Source organism: Cervus elaphus, chromosome 24 (genome assembly GCF_910594005.1).
Source record: "Cervus elaphus chromosome 24, mCerEla1.1, whole genome shotgun sequence".
Lineage (NCBI taxonomy): Eukaryota > Metazoa > Chordata > Mammalia > Artiodactyla > Cervidae > Cervus > Cervus elaphus.
In genome coordinates this window covers 27955550-27981947 of record NC_057838.1, presented here as the reverse complement: position 1 = coordinate 27981947, position 26398 = coordinate 27955550, and the positions used below count along the sequence as shown (strand labels likewise).

The following is a 26398-nucleotide window of genomic DNA, read 5'->3' as shown; positions in this document are numbered from 1 at the left end:
AAAAAAAGTTCTTTTGCCAACAACTAACACACCACAGAATCTTATCTTCAGTTTCAAGGCAATGCAGTATATGGGACCTATTTTAGTAAACGGCTCAGTTCACTTACAAGAAGAAAACCTTACATTTTAAAATTTTCTCTTCAGCTTCTTTAAGGTGTGAGGTTGACGTAGGGCACCATGTGGGAAGCCAACCAGTTAGCCATCCTGACCTAGAGCATCAAAACAAAATACAAAGAGGTGAGTTCATGCTCTTCTCAACTCCCAACTGCTGCACAGGGGGAAGAAAAGCAGAATAGAAAGCTCACTGTGTGATAGGGAAGCTGTCTGCAGGTGACAAGTCCACCAAATAGGTACAGAGCGCTGTGATAAAGTACTGAGATACAGACAGCTTCAAGCTGAGAACCTCCATGTAGATCTCAAAGTCCATCTTACCTCCATGGACAGTCACACTCCACACAGTCAAGTAGACTAAAAATGGACAGAGCAAGAAGAAAAAAAGGCATTCCCCCACCCCACTGCCAGACAGTTTATCAGGGTGGAAGTACAAAAAGTCAAAGACCATGAGTTCGATCATTTCAATGGCAAGTTCACAGCAAATGTAAAACACATTTTCTATGAGGGCAGAGAGAAGAGAAACCTTACTAAAGAATGAGATTTAAAAAAAAAAAAAAAGGCTTCAAATCTCATGGTTAAGAGTAGAACACATTCCTAAAACAAATGCAGAGGTTGGGCCCATGTACAATCTACCATAGCATGACCTGGGTAACTATTAAAAGCTTTGGATTCCAGCAAACAACAAATGATGAGAATGTCCCAGGCATCTGGTGGGAGATAGCTAAACAGAGGACGAGCAAGCAGGCCTTGGGCAAGAGGTGAGGAAAGGTACAGTGGGGCTCGTAGCAAACAGAGGGGGAGCCTTCAAATCCTGACTCAGCAGCAGACGTAGGCACATCCTGACAGGACGCGGGACATCAGCGGTCACCTGACAGCTCCCAAGCGCTCGGCACTTGACCCGCATCACTTAAAGTGTGACCTTTCTCATGAGAGAAAAAGAATTCAACAAGAGGAAGCAGGTTCCAGATGAGACACAACAGCCAGAATGAAGGCTCGGGCAACAGGGATGGAGACGAGAAGATGAGGAATGATGAAAAATTAAACCAGGTGAGGGTAAGAACTTATAACTAGAAGATGAATAAGTTCTGGAGATTGAATGCATGGCATAGTGATTACAGTCAACAATACTGTACGGTAGACTTCATAACTAAGACACCAGATCTTAAATGTTCTTACCACACACAAAAAAGAGAATTATGTGATATGGTAGAGGTGATAGCCAAGCTATGGTGGGAATCATGCTGCAATATATAAGTGGATAAATCAACACAGTGTGTATCTTGAACTTAACAATGTTACATGTTAATTATATCTCAATTTTAAAAATAAAAAAAAAGCAAAAAAAAAATCTAATGGAAGAAACAGGAGACCCAACAACTCTAATACATGATAGAATGAACTCACTCTACAGTTACTTATTAAGCACACACTATCTTTACAGAACTATTCTATTCACTTGGGGCATATCAGTTACCAAACAGAGCTAACAATGCTTAATTCTCCCTAAAGGGATCAGGAAGTTGTTTTTGGGCTGGATCTTCACAAATAGGATTTTTCTTTCTTTTTTTAAAAAAATACATTTTATTGAAGTATAGTGGACTTACAGTGTTTCAGGTGCAGAGCAAGGTAATTCAGTTATACAAATACACATTTATTATTTCTGAATTTATTTTCCATCATAGGTTATTACAAGATATTGACTACAGTTCCCTATGCTATACAGTAAAACTTTGTTGCTTGTTGACTATCTATTTTTTAATTAGAAATATAGCATTCTATTCATACTAAGTCAAATAGGATCAAAATGCCATAATTTTTCCAATTAGGCAAAAATTCATGTTTCTAAAATACATATATCATACATATTTACATATATAATGTATACAAAAGCTTTTCTACTACACTTGATAAAGGCTTGAAAAAGAACATCCAAAAAAAAAAAAAAAAAGAAGAGATGGAGAAACTGGAGAACATAAACTAAATGAAATGGGAGCACTGAATATGAAATACAAAAAATGAAACAAACTAGATAAAACTAAAATATCATCATATAGTCCAGTTGTTTATAAACACGACTGCTACATTAGAAACATATCTGGAGCTCTGGAGAAAAAAAGTAATACCTGAGTATTTGTACTTTTCAAAAAATTTCAAGATAATTCTGATATGCATCTTGATTTTAAAAAGTGATGACAGGTTCTATTAGATCCTAGTTTTGGTGATACGGAGTTCTATTATTTTTCTGTTGATCAATCATGATACAATAGTAATGACTAATACTATGATCATAGTTATGTAATCACAATAGTAAAAGATATTTATCAGCTTTCACAATCAATAGACAAAAAATAAAAGATAATTACAACTGCAAGTCATAACTGGAACATGACTAACAATATAAAATAATTACATACAATTTAGGGAGGGTCAAGCAGAGTGATGTGGTAAGTGGAAGGGCATAGGTGCACATGTTTTCATCACCCAGCCAGTCTATGTCTTTTGGCTGGTGCATTTAATCCATTTACATTTAAGGTAATTATGATATTTAAGGATATGTATGATCCTATTACCATTTTCTTAATTGTTTTGGGTTTATTTCCTGTAGGTCTTTTCCTTCTCTTGTTTCCTGCCTAGAGAAGTTCCTTTAGCATTTGTTTTAAGGCTGGTTTGGTGGTACTGAATTCTCTTAACTTTTGCTTGTCTGAAAAGTTTTTGATTTCTCCATCAAATTTGAAGGAGTCTTGCTGGGTAGAGTATTCTTGGTTGTAGGTTCTTCCCTTTCATCACTTTAAATCTTTCATGCCATTCCCTTCTGGCTTTTAGAGTTTCTGCTGAGGAATCAGCTGATAGCCTGATGGGAATTCCCGTGTAATTTATTTGTCATTTTTTTCCTTTTTGGTTTTAATATTTTATCTCTGTCTTTAAATTTTGTCAGTTTGATTACTATGTGTCTCAGTGGGTTCCTCCTTGGGTTTATCCTTCCTGGGACTCTGTACTGCCAGAACTTGGTTGACTATTTCCTTTCCTATGTTTGGGAAGTTTCCAACTATCATCTCTTCAAATATTTTCTCAGGTTCTTTCTCTCTCTCTTCTCCTTCTGGGACCCTTACAGTGTGAATGTTGGTGTGTTTAATGTTGTCCCAGAGGTCTCTTAGGCTGTCTTCATTTCTTTTCATTCTATTTTCAATTTTCTCTTCTGTGGCAGTGATTTCCACCATTCTGTCCTCCAGGTCATTTATCCATTCTTCTGCCTCAGTTATTCTGCTACTGGTTCCTTCTAGTGTATTCTTCATTTCTTGTTTGTTTGCTCTTAAATTCTTCTAGGTCTTTGGTAAACATTTCTTGTATCCTCTCAATCTTTGCCTCCATTCTTTTCCCAAGATCCTCGATCTTCTTCACTATCATTATTCTGAATTCTTTTTCTGGAAGGTTACCTACCTCTACTTCATTTAGTTGTTTTTCTGGGGTCTTATCTTGTCCCTTCATCTGGGACAGAACTTTCTGCTTTTTCGTCGTGGTTGCTGCTGCTGCTGCTAAGTCACTTCAGTCGTGTCCGACTCTGTGCAACCCCATAGACGGCAGCCCACCAGGGTCTCCCGTCCCTGGGATTCTCCAGGCAAGAACACTGGAGTGGGTTGCCATTTCCTTCTCCATTGTGTGGAAGTGAAAAGTGAAAGTGAAGTTGCTCAGTCATGTCCGACTCTTCACGACCCCATGGACTGCAGCCTACCAGACTCCTCCGTCCATGGGATTTTCCAGGCAAGAGTACTGGAGTGGGTTGCCATTGCCTTCTCCTTTCATCGTGGTTAACTTTCTGTAATATGGTTTTTGTTTTAGCCGCTGCAAAACTGTGCTTCTGTCTGTCCTCTGATGGATGAGGCTAAGAGGCTTGTGTAAGCTTCCTGATGGGAGGGACTGGCATGGGAAAAATTGGGTCTTGCTCTGGCAGGCAGGGCCTTGTTCAGTAAAGCTTTAATCCAATTATTTGCTGATAGGTAGAGTTGTACTCCTTCCCTGGTAGTTGCTTGGCCTGTGGCGACCCAGCCCTGGGGTCTACAGACTCTATGGTAGGATTAATGGTGAACTCCAAGAGGGTTTACACCAAGGGGGACCTTCCAATGCCCCCGTTTCTGCAGTGAGCCCCTGCTGACCCACGCCTCCACAGGAGGCCCTCCAACACCAGCTTTGGTTCAGTCTCCAGTGCGGTTACTGCTGCTCTCCTCTGGGTCTTCGTGTGCTCAGAATTTTGTTTGTGCCCTCAAAGACTGGAGTCTCTGCTTTCCCTCATCCTCTGGAAAGGCTATCATCAAATCCCGCTGGCCCTCAAGGCCAGATTCCCTGGGGATTCCCAGTCCCTTTGTCAGATCCCCAGGCTGGGAAGCCTCATGTAGGGTTCAGAAACTTCACAACAGTGCGAGAACTTCATTGGCATTATTGTTCTCCAGTCTGTGGATCACCCACCTGGTGGGTTTGGGATTTTCATTTTATTGTGATCGCTCCCCTCCTACCGTCTTGCTGTGACTACTTCTTTGTCTTTGGACGTGGGGTGTCTTTTTTCTGGTGGGTTCCAGCATCCTCCTGTTGAAGGTTGTTCAACAGCTAGTTGCAATTTTGGTGCTCTCACAGGAGGAGATGGGCACACATCCTTCTACTCCACCAGCCTGAACCGAAACCAGCGGATATTCTGAAAGCTGCAGTGGCGGTTTAGGCATCCCCCGTGCAGGAAAGGCATGAGCACGTGTACACAATGAAGCATGCCGTGCATGTGGCGAGCTGACAAGGGCCCTGTTGCCAAAGGCTGCTCTAACAAATTACCACGTGCTTCAAGCCACAGAAATTCATTCTGTCACAGCTCTGGAGACCCGAAGTCTGAATTCAGGGTCACTGGGCTGAAACCTAACTGCTGGCAAGGCCAGCCTCCCAATAGAGGCTCTAAGGGGAAAACTCTTTCCTAGTCTCTTCGCGGTTCCGGTGGCTGCTGGTATTCCTCAGCCCGGAGCAGCATCACTCCCGTTACCTGTGCCCCTACTACCTGCCTTCCCAGTGCTGCAAGTCTTCTGCAGCAGGAAGTATGCTCCAAGGTAGAGTAAATACACCCAGTAAATAGTAGTTATTATACTGACAACAATAGCTATGATTCACTAACACTGATGAGGCATAAAATAAGAGTTTTATATAAGGTTCAGAGGGAGCGCAAAGATAAGAATTGACAGAGAATTGTCATTTTACATGAACTGCTTGTCTCAAAGGTGAGGCTACTTCCAGTTGAGCTGCACTGGGACCTGCAGCCTTGCTCCAGCCTTTCACTTCAAGCTTTAATGTCATTTTTGGCATTTCTTATTCTCTGTCCTCTAGACATATAACATTCCCTGTCCTCTTGTTCCTGGACCTGAATATCATGGAATACACCTCTCCCCTTCTTCCCATGATTCATTAGCCTCTTATCAACCTCAGATTAGATTCCATTTCTCCCACATACCCAAAGAGGACTAGATCAAGGTGGCAGGATGGACTCCTGTAATCAAGCTCTATTTTCTTAATTCTCAAGTTGCGTCCTCAAGCTCACATTTCCTCATCAGTATCCTCACCTAACCAAAATAGCCCTGAAGGTGAGGACTCACTGCATGCTCAGTTTCTATCCCAATACCTAGCATGTTAATATGCCTTCATGATATGAAGTTTTTTGCTTCACCTTAAGTGTACTGCTTGCAATGAATTAGAAGTGGATGACTGTGAAGCTCTCCATCTTAATATACAACTGGATTACACAGATGTATGTATGTATGTCAAAATTCAGCAAATGAACACATAAAACTTAAGCATTTCATCATAATAAAATTTTATTCATAATAAAATTTTATAACAAAAAAAAAGGTAAAACAGTCTGAATTTGATAATTGGTTACAAAGAAGGGATAATAGAGGATTCCTAGGTTTCTGTCTGAGATGCCACCAATAACAATAGAGAATACATGAGTAAGAAGAGCTGTGAAAGACTTCTGTAATGGTCCAGTGGTTAAGACTTCACCTTCTAATGCCGGGGGTGTGGGTGCAATCCCTGGTTGGGGAGCTCAGACCCCACATGCCTTGTGGCCAAAAAAATGACAACACAAAACAGAAGCAATAATGTGACAAATTCAATAAAGACTTCCACAATGGTTCACAACAACAACAAAATCTTTAAAAAAGAAAAGAACAGCATTGAATAGAAAAACATGCTAAGTTCTGAATAGGTTGATACAGCATCTACCACATTTTTCTAGGGTTTGTAGGCTCATCCTACTGCACTTCCCTTCCCTATAAAATTTCTCTAGGCATTATGTATAACAGGTGCTCAATAAATAATGTTTGCTGAATGACTAAGTCACTCACAATCCAAGATACTCTCAGTTCGGGCTACACCCATTTCACAGATGCGAACACTGAGGTTCAGAAATGTCAAGCACCAAGCCCCAGAGTATACCGCTAGTAAGTTCAGTTCAGTTGCACAGTCATGTCTGACTATTTGCCACCCCATGAACCGCAGCACGTCAGGCCTCCTTGTCCATCACCAACTCCCAGAGTCCACCCAAACCCATGTCCATCGAGTCGGTGATGCCATCCATAATTAAATGACATAAATAGAGATGTGACTTGAACTGAGTGACTTCAAAACTCTTTTCTCAGGCGACCACCTTCCTTAAAACGCCTGAGGAGTTGTCATTACTTACAGAACAAAGTCATATTCCTCAGGCCCGCGCAGAAGATGCTTCACATTCCATCCATAGATTACCCTCTCCTCATCTTAAATCTTTTCACACTGTACTTTTCCAGTACCTCGTAACTCCCCAAATTTCATAATATTTTATGCCTCTGTGGCTCTCCTCCTGTACAGAATACCTTGTCTTTCCTGAGATACGTACTATCCCTGATCCTGATGCCAAGAGTCATTAGTCACTCCTCTGACCCTTGTCACAGATACAGTTATTATTATTGCTCTGGTTACTTGCTTATGTATTTATTTGCCCTATTGCACTATGAGCATAATAAATGCTAAACCCACGTTTAACGTCATTCTTATATTGCCAGTGCCAAAAACACTAACTGGCTGATGGCCATGTGAGTGCTTCATAACTGTGTGTGTGAAATGAAGGCCTTGGTCATAAGAAATAAAAGAAGTGGATGAAGGAAGGCAAATAAAGATCATTTCTATAGGCAGAGAGCACCTCCAGTACCACCAGTTCCCATTAGAAGATAGGATGCGGGCAAGTTACAGGCCTGAACCTCCCAAAACAAAATAAAAAACAAACAAATGTCAGTGCAAAAAGGTCAGTCAAGAAAAGGGTAATCAACAAAATGAACAATTTAGGAAGGTGATCGGAAGCATTGTCCTTCACACTTTTTTTCAAATACATATAATTTTTCCTTTTTATCTGCTAGTCAAATTTCTTCTTGTCTTTTGATCTTTAGATATAAAGACTTCATAGTAAGTTTCATAACTATGTGTGCATGTATGCACATGAACACACTTACACACAGAGGATTACAGGACAGGACTATAAGCAAACTGGGCTTCCCAGGAGGCTCGGGGGGTAAAGAATCCACCTGCCAATCCAGGAGATGCAAGAGACTCAGGTTCGACCCCTGGTTCAGGAAGATCCCCTGCAGCAGGAAATGGCAACCCATTCCAGTATCCTCCCCTGGGAAATCCCATGGACAGAGGAGTCTAGCGGGCTATAGTCCACGGGGCCACAAAAGAGTCGGACATGACTGAGCGACTAAACAACAACATAAGCAAATGTACTTGGTCAGGTTTCATGGCAGGTGGGTTATACTGTGGAGATAATATGTGAAAAGAAGAATGCTGGGGTTCCGGTTCTAGATGGAAGATCCTGCTCTGATCTCCTCCACACACACACTGAATCCACAGCTATAGATGGAACAATCTCCTCTGACAACAACCTAAAAGCTGGCTGAGCAAGCCCTCCATAAAAGGGGCACACCTAGAGAGAAACCACTTTGAAGCAGGTGGGAAAGGCTGAGACAGAATCTCACTGTAAATCCTACTATACAGCACAGCGACCCACAATCAGGAGGTAACACAAATCCAGAGCTGCTTCTCCCTGAGGAGAAAACAGCTCATAACCCACATAGGGCTCCCTGACTTTACAGACTGGCACCTGAAAGAGGAGCCCCCAAAATGCCTGGTTTTAAGGCTCAAGGCCATGACACACATGGGGGGTGGCACACCAAGGAATGGTTCTCAAAGGGCTTGTGTGTAGCCTCACGGGCACCAGGGCCCAGCCCAGAAGCAGCCCTCTGAAAGCACCCCGGGTTCATGTGAGAGACTCGCTTCCTAGTCTTAACCCAGTTTTTAGGTTTGCTATCCAGAGGACACCCCTTCTTTCCCTGGCTCTGGCAGAGGGGCTTGTGTTCCTGGGTGCCATGGGGCTGTAACAATCACAGAGACAGTTCTCGGAGACTACCACCCCCAGGACACCACACAGACGAAACCCACCCCTCATTTCTCTCAGAAGAGGCCTGTTCACTTGCCCAGGAGTTCTGGCCTAAGGAGCAGGCTTCTGGTGTGGCGCACATGAGCAGCTACAGAGGTGCGTTCATGGAGCGCAGGCTGGGGGATGCCATTTTACACTCACCCTGCCTTGCTATAGCTCACCAGCATCTTCCAGAAGGGAGTTTGTCCAGTCCACTGGGGCCCTGATCTGCATGACTGCTGCCCAGGGGACACCTCCAGATCTGGGACCAGTGGGGAGGCTTCTGACTGCAGTCCCATCGCACTTCTATTTCGGTAGGGTTTTTTCCCCTCTGAGGTTTTATCATGTTTTTTCGTTTGAAACATATTCCTTTGTTTCCTCATTTTGGGTGATTCTCTGTGTTGGTTTCTATGCATTAGATGAAAAACCACCACTTCTCCCAATGGTAAAGGGTTGGTTGCAGGAGATGAATCTTATTGTTCAGCCCTGCCCTAGCTCCTGGCCATCTTTCAATCCTTTGTGATTGTCCAAGAAGCTAATTTTATTTTTACTAGTTCCCAGTAGTTGAGGGTGTGCCAACACAGTGTCCCAAAGGGGAGAATCTCAGTCAGCACCTAGATTTAGGTTGACTGGAAGCCAAACACTCAGGTATCAGTTTTTAAAGAACACAACAAAAGCAAAAATAAGCAAGTGCAACTACATCAGACTAAAAAGCTTCTGTGCAGCAAAGCAAACAATCAACAGAACGAAAAGGCAACCCACAAAATGGGAGAAAACATCTGAAAATCATAAATTTGATAAAAGGTTAACATCCAAAATACATAAAGAACTCATGCAACTCAACAGCAAAAAAAAAAAAAGTCCAGTTAAAAAATGGGCAGAGGATCTGAATACACTTTTTGCCAAAGACAACATACAGATGGCAAACAGACAGATGAAAAGATGCTCAGATCACTAACTTCGGAAAAATGTAAATCAAAACCATAGTGAGAAAAAAAAAAAAAAACCATAGTGAGATACCCTCTCACACTTGTTAGAATGGCTATTATCAAAAAGGTAAGAAAGAAAAAAATGTTAGAGATGATATGGACAAAAAGGAACCCTGGCACACTGTTGGTGGAAAATAGTATGAAGTTTCCTCAAAAAATAAAACTACCCTAGGATCCAGCAACTCCACTTCTGGGTACTTATCTGAAGACAAAAAAAGTAACTTGAAAAGATACATGAACCCCAGTGTTCACTGAAGCATTATCTATAATACAATGGCCAAGATACAGGAAAACCTAAGTGTCCATCAACAAGCTGACAGAGAGTGTATGTTACACAAAACATATACATAATGGAATATTATTCAGCCATAAAAAAGAATGAAATATTAACATCTGTACAACATGGGTGAACCTAGGGGGTATCATGCTAAGTGAAATTAAGTCAGACAGAGAAAGACAAATTCATATGATCTCACTTACATGTGGAATCTTTCAAAACAACTATAACAACAATAAGCTCAGAGATAAACTGGTGGTTGACAGAGGAGGAGAGTGGGAAAAATGGGTGAAGAGAGTAAAAGGTAAAAACTTTCAGCTATAAAATAAGTAAGTCATGGGGATGTAATGAATAGCATGGAAACTTTAGTTAGTGATACTGTACTGCATATTTGAAAGTTGCTAAGTGAGTAAATCTAAAAAAGTTGTCATCACAAGAAAAAAATTCTATAACTATGCATGGTTAACTAGATTGACTGTGATAATCATTTCACAATATATAAAAATACCAAATCATTATGTTACACCCCTGAAACAAATACAAAGATATATGTCAATTATGCCTCAATAATAAAAAAGAAGGATAGAAGAGAAGATCCATAATAGCCTATATTAAAATCAGGCTCCAGTCTAACATTCTCTGCTACCGGTTTCAAATCTTCTGAATTAACAGGAGGAAAGACCTCTAGGCATCTCTGACAAATGCTACCTATAACTTATTATCAAGGTATCAAGATAACAGAAAGCATTACTACTATCAGTTTATTTGCAAATATAGACAAATTATAAAGGAAAAACAAGTCTTCAGCAATGAAACTTCCAATTTATTCAACTGCCTGCTAAAGCTGCAACTAAAGCTATTGTTTTTCAGTTGTAGCTTAACAGGAAACTATAAGAATCTCATGCTCTTCAGAGCTTAAATTTAAAAAAAGTTCTTAACAAGATGGTCATCAACGTCTATGTCTGGCCATAAATACATGAACTAGTACCAATAGGAAGTTACTCACAACTCAATTTCATTAATTTTTTTCAGCAAATATCCCTCAATAACAGCACAGTTCTTGGCCAAAGAGAATCAGAGGCCAGTACAACAAAAACAATAAATACAAGTAAAATGAACTATAATCTACTATTGTTCCCCCTCACATCACAAACATATTGGGGCAGAGGAAACACAAATGCAATCTTTGTTTCAGTATTCAAATTATATATAAAAAATTTTAGTTTCTGAATGCCTACTATGCACAAGGCACTAGGGTTTAAAATGTGATGTGTCAGCCGTTAATATAGGAATCATGCCTACCTTCACCTATTCACCACTCATCATAAAACCAATTTTTAAGAGATAGGATTGTCTTGTCTATGCATTTTGCCTCCCAGTGATTGCCTTAACTCAAAGAGAAGGGGCAAAATAATGTTTTTATGTTTGCAAGGCTATTTATTGCATTACATTAAAAACAAGGGCTCTTCAACCACAAGAGGGGCCAATAATAACTCTCCAGGTTTTTTACAGCAGCTTTTTCAACAAAGTAGATAATTTTTTTAAGTGGAGTTTTTCTAAAGTATATTTAAACTGAAAAAAATATATTTAACAAAATACAGTGAAAGTTTATCTTCACTGTTAATGGAACTGTAAAGATACCTCTCTCCCCTTGGCCCTCATGTTTCTGTCTAATCAGTTTTTGCCTTAACTAGATGACAATGTTTTAAATAAACTGCCTTTATTTTTTTCTTAGAGTTACTCTACAGGATTGAGTGTTAGCGCATAATAGGTTCAAAGGCACATTTTTAAAGAGTGACAGCAAGGGTCTGCCTTTTCCTCCCTTCAGTTTATAAGCTTTTGCTCATGAGTTCCCACACCTTACTCAGCTGGCAACCTCTGCGGTTCAACTCTCTAAGACACCCATCCAACCTCACTTCCTGTCTTTGGGGTAAATTGACCCCATCTTCAAAGAAACCCTCTGCCTCTTCCACAAAATCTCCTATGCCATCCAGAGTTGTTTTTGCATTTCTCTGCTTACTTTGTGGAAGACTGAGATTGGAACTAACCACACAGTCTGAAGTTTGTCAGATGTCCAGCCATACTTCTGAGGGCACAAAATTCAAAAGAACAATTCAATTTACCATGGCCATGATACAGTGAACAAGATGCAGGACTGCCTCCTCAGAACTTTGGGAAATACACAGAAAAGCAAAAATTAACTTCTCTAATAAGCAGATGAATAGGAAACACCATCATACGTTGCTGAGGCCCTGACATCAGAAGAGATGAAAAGTGTCAGCTGTAATATAAAGATAAGACATTCACAATAGGGACTCTATCTATGGCATCAAGAAGATTTTATCATACACTGTCTTATCTATTGAGAACCAACCTCACTAGGAAGGCTGAGGACCCAAGCCCTAAAGCATCTAAACAAAATACTAAATAAACTTGCTTTGCAACGTGTAACATGTAAACAATACTTTCAGTGAGCAGACTTCTGAGTAAAAGCTTTAAAACACTATACCAAAGGTGGCAACTCTAAGGAACGCCAAATAAGACGTACTTAGCATATTAACAGTTTGTTAACCCAAGAATCTGATTTTAGGTATCCCTAGTTCTACAAAGAAAACTGAAACTTTCCCCCTGAATTTTCTATGTACTCTCTCTCTTTTTTATAAAATAGCATTAACATTGTACTTGTATCCTAGGCTATCAACATTTAAATTTCCTAGTAATTCCTGTTTTCTTGTCTAAGGCATTTGACTATCCATAGTGTTACTAAATCTGAATTGCACAAACTGTAAATATTGTGAAACAGTGAAAGAGGTTTCAAAGTATTCTGAAGAAAACATACAGAAGTCTGGTCAGTTTCCACATAGTTTTGGCTACTTAAATAACATTTCTAATTAGGTTACAAGTAAAGAGAATTTCATTATATTACAGGTTTGTTTAAAATGGCCTATACTGACTGGTACTATCAAGAAAGAAAAACTATGTTTATTACTGCTCTCTATAAGCTACTCTAAGCAACTATTCTATCTACCTCATTTAGGGAAATGATGAGGTTTTCATTTTTATTATAAATATCCAAACTGACTAGAGTTATGAATACATGTATTCCTCTGAAATAATTCCTTAACCAGTGAATGACTGAAAACTTCCAGACTGAAAATGATAACCCTTGGGCAAATAAAGACCTTTTTTTCCTGAGAAAAGACTTCTTAAATCCTACTCAGGAAAAGAAGAAGAAGAAGAAGAAAAAAAAAAAAAAGAGTATGTCTCACACAAGTCATAATTTATTAACATGCCATTTTATTTTAAATAAATGATACTAGGGAAGCAAATTATCATAACCATGAGATCAATGACAACATAGGCTCTTGAATATATTAATATTTCAACACATTAACTAGCATTCTTTTAACTTTTTAACCTGTAACTATTGTTCTTCATTTTTTTTTATTTAAAAATATTTTTGTACAATTTTTAAGGTTATTTTCCTAACTTATAACTTTTTCCATGTGCTGGAAATCTTTTCCCCTAATTGCTTCATATCTTCTTGCACATAGTAAGAAAGCCATTCTGGAACCAGACATAGCATCATCATCCAACATACATAATTAAGAAGCTACACATGGAGTTCTTAGATTTTACATTGCTTAATAAATCCAAGTTACATTTTGTTGTTAGTTTCGAAATGAGTTCATCCACTATATAAAGAAAATGAAAGACTAAAGATCCTAGGTATCAAATTGAATAAACTTTAAGGAAAAAAAAAACACTTTTCCAGACAATTATTTCATGATTCACAATCAGGAGTGAGAAATTACAGAACTATGGAATTAGACCAAAAATCTAACTATAAAATGTTTCTGAATGTCTATTATAAATATTATACACTTTAAGGACTCATGCAGAGGCACATTTTATTCTGAAATGTATTAGTCAGTGTTGTTTTTACTAAGTGTACCACCCATGGGACTTTAAAATCTTTTGTTAGGTTCTTTGTCACAGGAATGACATCTGCATTTGCTGGTCTGTAACTGGCATTTTGGAGAACAGGCAAAACAGCGAAGCATGGTTCCCTGTTGGTTCATCCAAGGTCAAGGAGAAGAACCATATTCACAATTCTCTTACATAATTTACGTTTATGATTCTAACTGCTCAAACTCATCCTAGACAAATTTAAACTTTGAATTTCTTATAACAGTATCTATTGATGTACTTGATGTTTCGGAATGAAAAAATTTAAATCATCAACTACAAAATAAATAATCAAGTACTAGGATTTTTTATCATAATGTTTGTGTCAGCATAAATTTAAAACAGTTGAAATGTTTAATTCTTAAAATTTTATTGAAACTTTCTATTTATAAAGCCCCTTTGGGCTCAACCAGACATTTCAGTAACACAAAAGCTTTGTCTTCAATGATCTGACAAAACAAGTACAGAAAAACGATACTACAGGACACGATGGAGGTGCCATAAAGAAAGTGTAGGAAAACACCATGGATCTTAAAAGAAGGGAGATCACCATCTGTTTGGGGTCAGAGAAATCAACTTGAACCAAGTCATGGAAAAATAGGAGGTAAGCAAGGAACATGTGTTGGAAACAATGAAAGACACAGCTTGGCTTGAGTCCAGAGCACAGGAAGGAAATAAGACTCCAAAGTTAGCAGCCTCACTGCCTGCAAAGGGCTTGGAAGTCAGGCTGAGGACATATAATAACACCACACTGTGTGTGCAACTGACTGCATGAGCGCTCAGCAGTGTCTGACTCTTTGCCACCCCACGGACTGTAGCCCGCCACGCTCCTCTGTCCAAGAAACTTTCCAGGCAGGAATACTGGAGTGAGCTGCCATTTCCTTCTCCAGGGGATCTTCCCGATCCAGGAATTGAACCCACATTTCCTGCATCTTCTGCACTGGAAGGCAGATTCTTTACCACTGAGCCACCTGGGAAGCCCTCTACTGTGGGTGTCTGTGCCTCTGGGGGTGTAAAAGTAACTAAAAAACGTAAGTTATGTGGAAAGCATAGGCACTGAACACGTACCGAAAACCTGCAATAATTTAGAAAAGGGAGTAATCAGAGTCTGAACCAAGTGGCCCCCAGGTGACAACAGGGCTGGAAAGGTGATGCTGCACTTAGAGGCTACTGGACGTGGGAACAGATTCTGTGCTTGGATCAATGGAGGTGGGGAAGGATAGTGAAAAGACAGTACCACATCTCTTAATCTGGAGGACCAGAAGAACCTAAATACCTAACTAAGTTCACTTCAGTTCAGTTCAGTCGCTCAGTCATGTCCGACTCTTTGCAACCCCATGGACCACAGCACACAAGGCCTCCCTGTCCATCACCAAGTCCCGGAATTTACTCAAACTCATGTCCATTGAGTCAGTGATGCCATCCAACCATCTCATCCTCTGTCGTTCCCTTCTCCTCCTGCCTTCAATCTTTCCCAGCATCAGGGTCTTTTCAAATGAGTCAGCTGTTCGCATCAGGTGGCCAAAGTATTGGAGTTTCAGCTTCAGCATCAGTCCTTCCAATGAACACCCAGGACTGATCTCCTTTAGGATGGACTGGTTGGATCTCCCTGCAGTCCAAGGGACTCTCAAGAGTCTTCTCCAACACCACAATTCAAAAGCATCAATTCTTCAGCGCTCAGTTTTCTTTATAGTCCAACTCTCACATCCATACACGACTACTGGAAAAGCCATAGATCTTTGACTAGACGGACCTTTGTAGGCAAAGTAATGTCTCTGCTTTTTAACATGCTGTCTAGGTTGGTCATAACCTTCCTTCCAAGGAGCAAGCGTCTTTTAATTTCATGGCTGCAGTCACCATCTGCAGTGATTTTGCAGCCCCCAAAAATAAAGTCAGCCACTGTTTCCACTGTTTCCCCACCTATTTGCCATGAAGCAATGGGCCTGATGCCATGATCTTAGTTTTCTGAATGCTGAGCTTTAAAACAACTTTTTCACTCTCCTCTCTGACTTTCATCAAGAGGCTTTTTAGTTCTTCTTAACTTTCTGCCAAAAGGGTAGTGTCATCTGCATATCTGAGGTTATTGATATTTCTCCCAGCAATCTTGATTTCAGCTTCTGCTTCATCCAGCCCGACATTGTGCATGAGGTACTCTGCACATAAGTTAAATAAGCAGTGTGACAATATACAAGCTTTACATACTCCTTTTCCTATTTGGAACCAGTCTGTTGTTCCATGTCCAGTTCTAACTGTTGCTTCCTGACCTACATACAGATTTCTCAAGAGGCAGGTCAGGTAGTCTGGTATTCCTATCTCTTTCAGAATTTTCTACAGTTTGTTGTGATTCACACAGTCAAAGGCTTTGGCATAGTCAATAAAGCAGAAATAGATGTTTTTCTGGAACTCTCTTGCTTTTTTGATGATCCAGCAGATGCTGGCAATTTGATCTCTGGTTCCTCTGCTTTTTCTAAATCCAGCTTGAACATCTGGAAGCTCACAGTTCACGTATTGCTGAAGCCTGGCTTGGAGAATTTTGAGCATTACTTCTCTAGTGTGTGAGATGAGTGCAACTGTGCAGTAGTTTGAGCATTCTTTGGCATTGCCTTTCTTTGGGATTGGAATGAAAACTGACCCTTTCCAGTCCTGCGGCCACTGCTGAGTTTTCCAAATTTGCTGGCATATTGACTGCAGCACTGTCACAGCATGATCTTTCAGGATTTGAAATAGTTCAACTGGAATTCCATCACCTCCACTAGCTTTGTTTGTAGTGATGCTTCCCAAGGCCCACTTGACCTCACATTCCAGGATGTCTGGCTCTAGGTGAGTGATCACAGCATCATGATTATCTGGGTAATGTGTAAGTACCCTAACAAAAACAGGAAGTCAAGGGGAAGCACTGAGCTTCTTGTATGATTTAGCTCAAGGGAAGGAGGTGCAAATGAGGTCCTAGTTGGGACTTGTTACATTTGAGAAACCAGTTGCAAACACTTGATACCCAATTAGAAACATCACTAGAGTACTGAAGAAGGCTTAATCCTAAGGAATTCTGAGCCCTCCCTACAGACAGGATAGCTCAAGCAGTTGTGAGTAAACAACACAATGTAAACACAGATGGAGACAGAATCGCAGAGAGTGAATGAGGGTAAAAAACAAAATTAACTACTGGTCTCAGGTAAGACAAGAAGCAAAATGTCATAAGAGGTAGAAGGTCTGATAAAAGTCTCCAAAGGGAGTAGCTATCTTTAGTGTCAAACACTAAAAAGGACCCAAGAAAGGCTAAGTATTAAGAAAAATAGAAGTCCACTGGAATGTAACACTGAGGAGTTCTGTGATTTTTAGAAGTCAAGAGGTAAGGATTTGGAAAGGGGAGATGGCAACAGAGAGGGGTCACTGACATGAAAAGTCTTTTAAAAGATAGGAGAGTGGATTTCTCTATCTTATCTCCAAGGCAAAAAAACACAATCAAACTCTAATGAAAATCTAGTAGGATAAACCCACTGGAGATGAAGGGGGAAAAATACCTTATTTATACTATTTGATGATTTCCATGATGTAAGTACAACTACCATGACTGATTTCAAGCTGCCAACTGTTGGCAAAATTCCTGAAAATTTAGCAATAACCCTGGACCATCACTGCAAGTTGGCTAGTCTATGGTCTACTCTGCAACTAGGCAATTCCATGACAGCTTTCCTCTAAACCCAACTGATACTTAAACAATCTCTAGGACAACCCTTGCAGCAATTAACAGAAGTCTACCTAACTCTTGTTACATATTGCTTTCTCAACTGTACTGCAACTGAAAAGGATTAGATGTTGAAAACCAAATGGCTCTGAGGCATGACCGTCTGCACTAGGAAGGAAAGGATAAGAATCAAATGATCCAAAAAGCCTTTGGGGTTTCTCAGCGTGGCTCAGTGGTAAAGAATCCATCTGCAAACCAGGATACGTGGCTTTGATCCCTGAGTCTGGAAGAACCCCTGGAAAAGGAAATGGCAACTCACTCCAGTATTCTTGCCTGGGAAATCCCATGGACAGAGGAACCTGGGGGGCTACAGTTAAAAGGATTGCAAAGAGTTGGACATGATTTAGCAAGTGAAGAACAAAAAGGCTTAAAATGACTGTTTTATAATTGTTTCCTTTGTTAATGTCATTGCCCCATCTAGATCTGAAATGTCTTAAGAATAAGGAACTTGATTCAAAGACTTCAGTTTTCTCACAATCCACTTTGCTCTTGACTGTTGATTAACCAATTTAAAAAAATTAAAGTGAGCTCTGTATCAATGAAGGACTAAATAACAAAGTATCAGTGAAGCAAAGGAAATAAGAACTAAACATCCTAGTAAACCCAATCCCAGTGAGAAGCAAGCAGAGATGTGGGAAAGCTCCTTAGACTAAATCCAGAGACAGAGGGAGCTCCAATCCACTCCCACTCCTCACTGGTGGAGTCCCAGCTGCAGTTGCACCTGAAAAATGGGTATAGTGATACCTAGCACATAGGCTCAACCTTAAAGTTTAATATGACTACAGTAGGGAACACCCAGCATAAGCGGGTACTTGCTTAGTAGAGTTCATAAGGCCACAGCAGTTTATATACTGGATACTGCTCAAGTGTATCACCAAGAGCACCAAAGAGGTCCACCTCTAACAAGGGACTATGACTGGTCAGCTGCTAAGGATAGTTTATACTCTATCTACAGGACCTCCTGCTGTCACCCAAAACGGCAAATTCCTTTCCTGGTTGTACCCTGGACTCGCAAGCCTCCCAGCAACATGGAGGCCAAACAGACCCCATAAAAGTAGTCTCAGAGCCAAAAATGTTGTGATGAACTAGATGGTGACAGCTAACAGGTTCCTACTTGTGATCACACAACATTAGGCATCTTACCTCAACAAGTAAATTCATCAACAAACCAAAACAATGGACTTGTGAAGTGAGTGACTCACGTAAACAAAAGTCAAGGGAAGAAGCTAGTTTCTACTATTTCACAACTTTTCCCTTCTGTCATCTTTCCAAACACCCCATCTATCATGGGACTTTATATTATCCTCTGTCATTTAGGTTATGTTTCAAAATGCAAATTTCTCCCAGCATCTGAAGTAGAACTGTTGTCAAAATGTTAAACACATACAGGGATTAGCATATAAGTTTATTTACTTTCCAATCTGAATGACTGGCTTTGAGAAATAAGACAATAATGTTCATAGCAATGTAATCTTTTCACTAATTAACTGCTCTTTATCTACTGCTAAGTGCATGAAACTACAGCTAGAAAACAATAAAATAAACAATATATTTGTATATCAAAAAGTTTCTTGTTAGAACCCTCCTAACTGTTGATGGGAATGTAAACTGGTGCAGCCACTATGGAAAACTGCATGGAGGTTCCTTAACAAGAACATAGAGTTTCCATATGATCCAGCAATCCCACTCCTGGGGATATATTTAGAAAAGATGAAAACTCTAATTTCAAAAGATATATGCACCCCAATATTCACAGTAGCACTATTTGTAAGTCCTGGAAGACAGGAAAGTAACCTAAATGTCCATCAACAGATGAATGAATAAAGAAAATGTGGTGTGTATATATATACACATACACATAAGGGAACACTGACCTCAAAAAAGGAATGAAAAATCGTCATTTGCAGCAACATGGATGAATCATACTAACAGAACAAAATCAGAGAGAGACAGGTATCAGAGGATATTCCTTACATGTGGAATAAAAAAAATGATAAAAATGAACTTATTTACAAAACAGAAACAGACTCAAATATAGAATACAAATTTATGAATACCCAAAGGGAAAGGGGGGAGGAATAAATTAGGAATTTAGGATTAACAGATACACACCACTATAAGTAAAACAATAAACGACAACCTACTATATGGCACAGTGAACTATATTCAATACCTTGTAATAACCTATAATGGAAAAGAATCTGAAAAGAATATATATATATATATTTTTTTTTTGCACTGAATCACTTTAATGTACACCTGAACACAATATAGCAAATCACTCGTACTTCAATAAATAATTTTTTTAAAAAGCTTCCCACTAGACATCTTTCTCCCACTTTCATAAAGGTTTCTACATGTGTGTCTTCTGAAGAGCAAACACACACATTTCTCCAGTAACGCCAGAACACTTGGAAGCAAAGGAAGATCTCTGAGAGATATTTGAGTGAACTTGCTATCCAAATCGTGTTAACTTTCTTTCTGTAAACTATCTGGTAAATTACACATTTTCTGAAAACTAAAGCCTTAGACTCACTCCCCCAGCCCCTTTCCCCCCCGACAGCCCCTTCCGACCCGCGGCTTCTGGGGTGAACCTGGACTGTCGGTCCACCACTGCCCCGAGGAAGCGCCGCCCCTTCCTCAGGCTCCGGAGACACCCGGGCGGACTGCACTTTCGCCCTCGCTCCCGGCTGCACCGAGCGCAGCGCTTAACTGAGGTCGGAAGCTGCGCTCGGAAGCGGACAGTGACTCGGCCGTTTCCCGTTACTCGAGTCAAGTGCAGCGACGCCGCTCAGCGCCCGTGGGCCCAGCTGGGTCAGGGCTGGGGTCCGCAGCCGTCTCTGCCGCAAAACTGACCTCAGCAGGGCTGGGTGCCCAGCCACTTCCGCGGCCGCCCGGCGGAGCCGCTCACACGACCCCGCGGGACCCGCCGGCGTGGGGGTCAAGCGGCCTTCTGGCGCAGCCGGGGTCACATTCAGACCCGAAGGGCGCCCGCTGAGGGCAGAGCGGGGCCAGAGGTTTCTCTTCCCCGCGCCGCGCGGATTCGCGTCGGGGCGGGACAACCGAACTACTGGGCAGGTTAGAGTCCTTAGCACTGCCCGCGCGCCCGAGCCAGACGCAGCGCCCGAGCCAGACGCAGCCCCCGCTGCACTGACCTCTCACTCGGGTCCGCCGAGTCCACCTCCTCCTCCTCTGCCGCCATGGCTGCCGTGCGACGGCCAGACAGTACCTCCTAGCCGGCTGACAGGCCGACTGGGATGTTTGGGGCCGCGGCCGCCTTAAGGCCGCCGCCCGCGCATGCGTCGCCCGCCCACTCGCAGGACAGGACGGCGCGGCAGCGCGCGTGCGCGTGCCGGGCCAAGCCGCCCCACCCACCAGCCACGCCGGCGTCATCTTGTCTGACGCGCTCTGCTGTGAGCGCTAGGCGGTATCGTCCACCTGCGGGAAACCGGTGAGACTCGTCCGGCAGCGTTAGGTGGTAACCAGCTTCAATAATGACTGATTAATGCATCATCCGCTGATATTGAGTGTCAGGTGCTGGGCACTGGACTAGTACCTACCTAGCAGTATCTTGGGGACTGAGGCGCGACTTGTCCAGAAAGAACCCGGCTAGCATTCAGTAAATGTTGCGTTCTCGAATGGAAATGCTTTGATGGAGGAGCTGAGTGGCCTTCGGCCGACCCTTTCCCGCAGGTGGGTGGCCAGAGGGAGAGGGCGACTGGCCTTTTAGTCAGTCGATATTCACTGATACAGCCGGGCACTACTCCAGACCCTGGAGTTAACAGGAGTGACCCATACCAGCAGCCCGCGTCCATCCCCGCTCTCTGTACACAAGGGATGGGTGAGAAGGGTCAGCGTTTAGATACTTAAGAGTTCTTGAGGGGGCATCACTAATGTAAATATCAAAACTTCTTGACCTGTTTTCAAGTCTTTTAGCCATCAGATACTGCCTGCTTTTGTATTGCTATCACTCCCTACCATTCATTCTTTCCTATTTACCATTTGCCCACTGTGTGCCCACTCTGTTCTTTGTTGTTGTTATTTAGTCCCTCAGTGGTGTCTCAGTCTTTGCGACCCCATGGACTGCAGCACTCTAGGCTTCCCTGTCCTTCTTTATCTCCAGAAGCTTGCTCAGACTCATGTCCATTCAGTCCATGATGCCATCCAACCCCTCTCTTCTAGGCACTAAGAAACAATGGATTGAAACAAGGCTCCCGCTTTCTGGAACCTACTCTAATATATTGGGCTTCCCAGGTGGCCTTAGTGGTAAAGAAGCCACCTGCCAATGCAGGAGACCCAGGAGGCACAGGTTTGATCCCTGGGTCAGGAGGATCCCCTGATGGAGGAGATGCCAACCCACCCCACTATTCTTGCGTGGAGAATCCCATGGACAGAGGAGCCTGGTGGGCTACAGTCCATAGGGTCACAAAGAGCTGGACCTGACTGAAGCAACTTAGCATGCGTCGCACACACACTGTAATATATTACCCTTTATTTTAGATGCAGTTCCTCGCTCTCCTTCCCTAATTCTACTCTCTCTCTGAAGCCTCTTTCTCTCTCCTCTGAGCTGCCCAACCCAGAGAGTTTCTGGCACTCATCTGATACTCAGATTCTCAGCCTTGTCTAGTTGTTGTGACTTTTTAACGGACGTTGTTGAATATTCTTCCAACTACACTGGAGGTTCCTTGAGGATAGGGATGGCGTCCTCTGTGATTGAGGAGGGGGGAAACGCAACTTACTATCTTTTGGGGCATATCAATAACTGATAAGTGTTTTTATTATATCTGATCCAATTCATAAATATGTTAGGGAAGAGTAGAACATATAAAACCACCTGTTTCAGGAATTCATGGTGTTGCTAGAGACTTGCAGTGTGTTTGCAGAATCTGACCCTCTAACATCTCCATCTATCAGACCATGTCTATACTGAGGGCACCTCTTTTTATAAAGCCCAGACTGGTTATTGAGGACTCCACTGTATGGAGTACTATCCCAGTCCCGTGCTACTGAGTTCAGTATCAACCTAGACTATGAAAGCAACTCCTGCAGCACCTTCAGAAAGTTGAACTGGCGAGTATGCACCCACAAGACTTTATGGACCTGGAGCCCACTCTCATAGATGCCTATGGCTGCTGCACAGTAAAAAAAAAAAAAAATTAAATAAATCGCCATTGATCCAGTACTGAAGTCTGTTCAGAAATTGACACAGCAGTGCATAGGGCTGTGGGATTTCATGATCTTCCCCCACTCTGAGGGTAGCTCCACCGAGGCTTTAGCTTGCTCCTGCTGGTGGTAGAGCAGTCCGTGACCATGGCAACATGTCCAAGCTGGAATTAGCCATCTACCCAGCCTCTGGATGCTGCCTGCAGTGGAGGAACCCTACTGCTCCATTTTTAATTCCACACCACCCTGGAGTTCCTAGACTGTGTCTTCTTGGGAGGCACAAAATCTGTTGATGCAGTCTATAGCTGGACAGCCCTTCCTACACCAACCTCAGTCACTGCTTGGGCCAGAACTTTTCCATCATTGCCTCCCTTCACTTTGGTGGGGATCCAAGAGCACACCCCCACAGAGTTCCAGGGCAGCCTGTTGCCCTATTTCCAAATCCACTTCTTTCTGGTGACCTTCTCACCAGTTACTTTGACTAAGCAGATATTATGTTGGTAGAGCCCTTCATGGATCATAGCCTTGTCGTGGCGAAGGAACTTCCATAACTCAATGAGGCTATGAGCCATGCCACGCAGGGCCACCGAAGATGGACAAGTCACAGTGAAGAGTTCTGATGCAATGTGGTCCACTGGAGGAGGGAATGGCAAACCATTCCAGTTTTCTTGCCATGAGAACCCCATGAACAGTATGAAAAGGCAAAAAGATACGACACCAGAATGTGAGCCCCACCCTACCTCGGATCAGAAGGTTCCAGTATGCTACTGGGGAAGAGCAATGGTCAATTACTAATAGCTCCAGAAAGAATGAGGAGGCTGGGCCAAAGCGGAAGTGATGCTCAGCTGTGGATATATGTGGTAGTGAAAGTAAAGTCCGATGCTGTAGGAAAAATATTGCATAGGAACCTGTGATGTTAGGTCCATGAATCGAGGTAAATTGGACGTGGTTAAGCTGGAGATGGTAAGAGTGAACATCAACATTTTAGGAATCAGGGAACTAAAATGGATGGGACTATGCAAATTTAATTCAGATGACCATTATGTCTACTGCTGTGGGCAAGAATCGCTTAGAAGAAATGGAGTAGCCCTCACAGTCAACAAGAGTCTGAAATGCAATACTTGGGTGCAGTCATAAAAAACAACAGAATGACCTTGGTTTGCTTCCAAGGGAAATCATTCAACATCACAGTAATCCAAGTCTATGCCACTAATGCTGAAGAAGCTGAAGTTGACCAGTTTTATGACAACTTACAAGACCTTCTAGAACTAACACCAAAAAAAGATGTCCTTTTCATCTTAGAAGATTGGAATGCAAAAGTAGGAAGTCAGGAGATATGTGGAGTAGCAGGCAAGTTTGGCCTTAGAGTATAAAATAAAGCATGCATAGGTTACCAGAGATTTGTCAAGAGAACATACTGGTCATAGCAAACACTCTCTTCCAACAACACTAGAGACAACTCTATACATGGACCTCACCAGATGGTCAACACCGAAATCAGATTGATTACATTCTTTGCTACCAAAGATGGAGAAGCTCTATATAGTCAGCAAAAACAAGACCTGGAGCTGACAGTAGCTCAGATCATGAATTGCAATTGCAATGCAATGCAATGCAATGCAATTCTGAATCTGAATTGCAAAATTCAGACTTATGTTGAAGAAAGTGGGGAAGAGCACTCGGCCATTCAGGGATGACCTAAATTAAATTCCTTGTGATTATACAGTGAAAATGATGGATAGATTAAGGGATTAGATCTGGCTTCCCTGGTAGCTCAGGAGCTTCCCTGGTAGTTGAGCTGGTAAAGAATCTGCCTGCAATGCAGGAGACCCCAGTTCGATTCCTGGGTTGGGAAGATCTGCTAGAGAAGGGATGGGCTACCCACTCCAGTATCTGGGGCTTCCCTGGTGGTTCAGGTGGTAAAGAATCTGTCTGCAATGTGGGAGACCTGGGTTCGATCCCTGAGTTGGGAAGATCCCCTGGAGAAGGGAATGGTTACCCACCCTAGTATTCTGGCCTGGAGAATTCCATGGACAGAGGAGCCAGGCAGGCTCCTGGGGGTCACAAAGAGTTGGACATGACTGAGCAACTTTTACTTTCACACTTTCAGATCTGGTAGGTAGAGTACCTGAAGAACTATAAATAGAGGTTTGTAACCTTGCACAGGAGGTGGTGACCAAAACCATCCCAAAGGACAAAAAAAAAAGGAAGACAGCAAAGTGGTTATCTGAGGAGGCTGTACAAATAGCTGAGAAAAGAGAAGTGAAAGGCAAGGTAGAAAGGGAAAGATGTACCCAACTGAATGCAGAGTTCCAAAAAATAGCAAGGAGGGATGAGAAAGCTTTCTTAAGTGAACACTGCAAAGAAGAATAGAGGAAAACAATAGAATGGGAAAGACTAGAAATCCCTTCAAGAAAACTGAAGCTATTGAGGGAACATTTCATAAAAGGATGGGCACAATAAAGGACAGAAATGGGAGGGACATAACAGAAGCAGAAAAGATTAAAAAGAGGTCAGGAATACACAGAAAAACTATACAAAAAAGTCTTAATAACCTGGATTAACCATGATGGTGTGGTCACTCACCTAGAGCCTGACATCCTGGAGTGTGAAGTCAAGTGGGCCTTAGGAAGCATTACTACAAAGCTAGTGGAGGTTATAGAATTCCAGCTGAGCCATTTCAAATCCTAAAAGTGATGATGCTGTTAAAGTACTGTGCTCAGTACATCAGCAGATTGGGAAAAGATCAATTTTCATTCCAGTCTCTAAGAAGGGCAGTGCTAAAGAACGTTCATACTGCTGCACAATTGCACTTATTTCACATGCTAGCAAGGTTATGCTCAGTAGCTTTCAAACTAGGCTTTAGCAGTACATTAACTGAGCAGCACAAGCTGGGTTTAGAAAAGTCAGAGGAATCAGAGATGAAATTGCCAACGTTCACTGGATCATAGAGAAAGCAAGGGAATTCCAGAAAAAACATCTGCTTCATTGACTACACTAAAGCCTTTGACTGGATCACTACAAAGAGATGGGAATACCAGACCACCTTACCTGTCTCCTGAGAAACCTGTATGCAGGTCAAGAAGCAACAGTTAGAACCAGACATGGAACAACTGACTGGTTCAAAATTGGGAAAGGAGTATGTCAAGGCTGTATATTGTCACCCTGCTTTTTTAACTTAGATGCAGAATACATCATGTGAAATGCCAGGCATTTCAAGTGAGTCATAAGCTGGAATCAAGATTGCCAGGAGAAATATCAACAACCCCAGATATGCAGATGATCCCACTCTAATGCAGAAAGCAAAGAGAAACTAAAAAGCCTCTTGATGAGAGTGAAAGATGAAAGTGAAAAAAGCTGGCTTAAAACTCAACATTCAAAAAACTAAGCTCATGGCATCCGGTCCCATCACTTCATGGCAAAAAGATGGGGGAAAAGTGGAAGCAGTGACAGATTTTTATTTTCTTGGGTTCCAAAATCACTGTGGATGGTAACTGCAGCCATGAAATTAAAAGACGTTTGCTCCTTGGGAGGAAAGGCTATGACAAACCTAGACAGCATAGTTAAAAGCAGAGATATCACACTGTCAACCAAAGTCTGTCTAGTCAAAGCTGTGGTTTTTCCAGTAGTCATGTACAGATGTGAGCGTTGGACCATAAAGAAGGCTG

The 26398-nt window shown here is 41.9% G+C and overlaps 2 protein-coding genes across 3 annotated transcripts in view; one reads left to right on the top strand and one right to left on the bottom strand.

Moving 5' to 3' along the window:
• The window catches only part of ABHD5 (abhydrolase domain containing 5, lysophosphatidic acid acyltransferase), a 42306-nt gene extending 21432 nt beyond the window's left edge, over window positions 1-20874 (bottom strand). The window contains exons 1-3 of one of the 2 annotated variants that reach the window (XM_043885563.1): window positions 20723-20832; window positions 19442-19492; window positions 124-209 (exon numbers count right to left, since the gene is read on the bottom strand). Coding sequence is in view for 1 of the 2 variants with exons in the window: in XM_043885562.1 (XP_043741497.1) it covers window positions 124-209; window positions 20723-20769 (133 nt within the window). In the remaining variant the exon portion in view is untranslated. Of the gene's footprint in view, window positions 1-123; window positions 210-19441; window positions 19493-20722 lie in introns of both variants that reach the window. The other variant, XM_043885562.1, reaches the window with a different exon arrangement.
• A 192-nt stretch (window positions 20875-21066) lies between these two features.
• ANO10 (anoctamin 10) overlaps window positions 21067-26398 on the top strand; it is a 260256-nt gene continuing 254924 nt past the window's right edge. The window contains exon 1 of the mRNA XM_043885560.1: window positions 21067-21260. The gene's annotated coding sequence lies outside the window, so the exon portion shown is untranslated. The remainder of the gene's footprint in view (window positions 21261-26398) is intronic.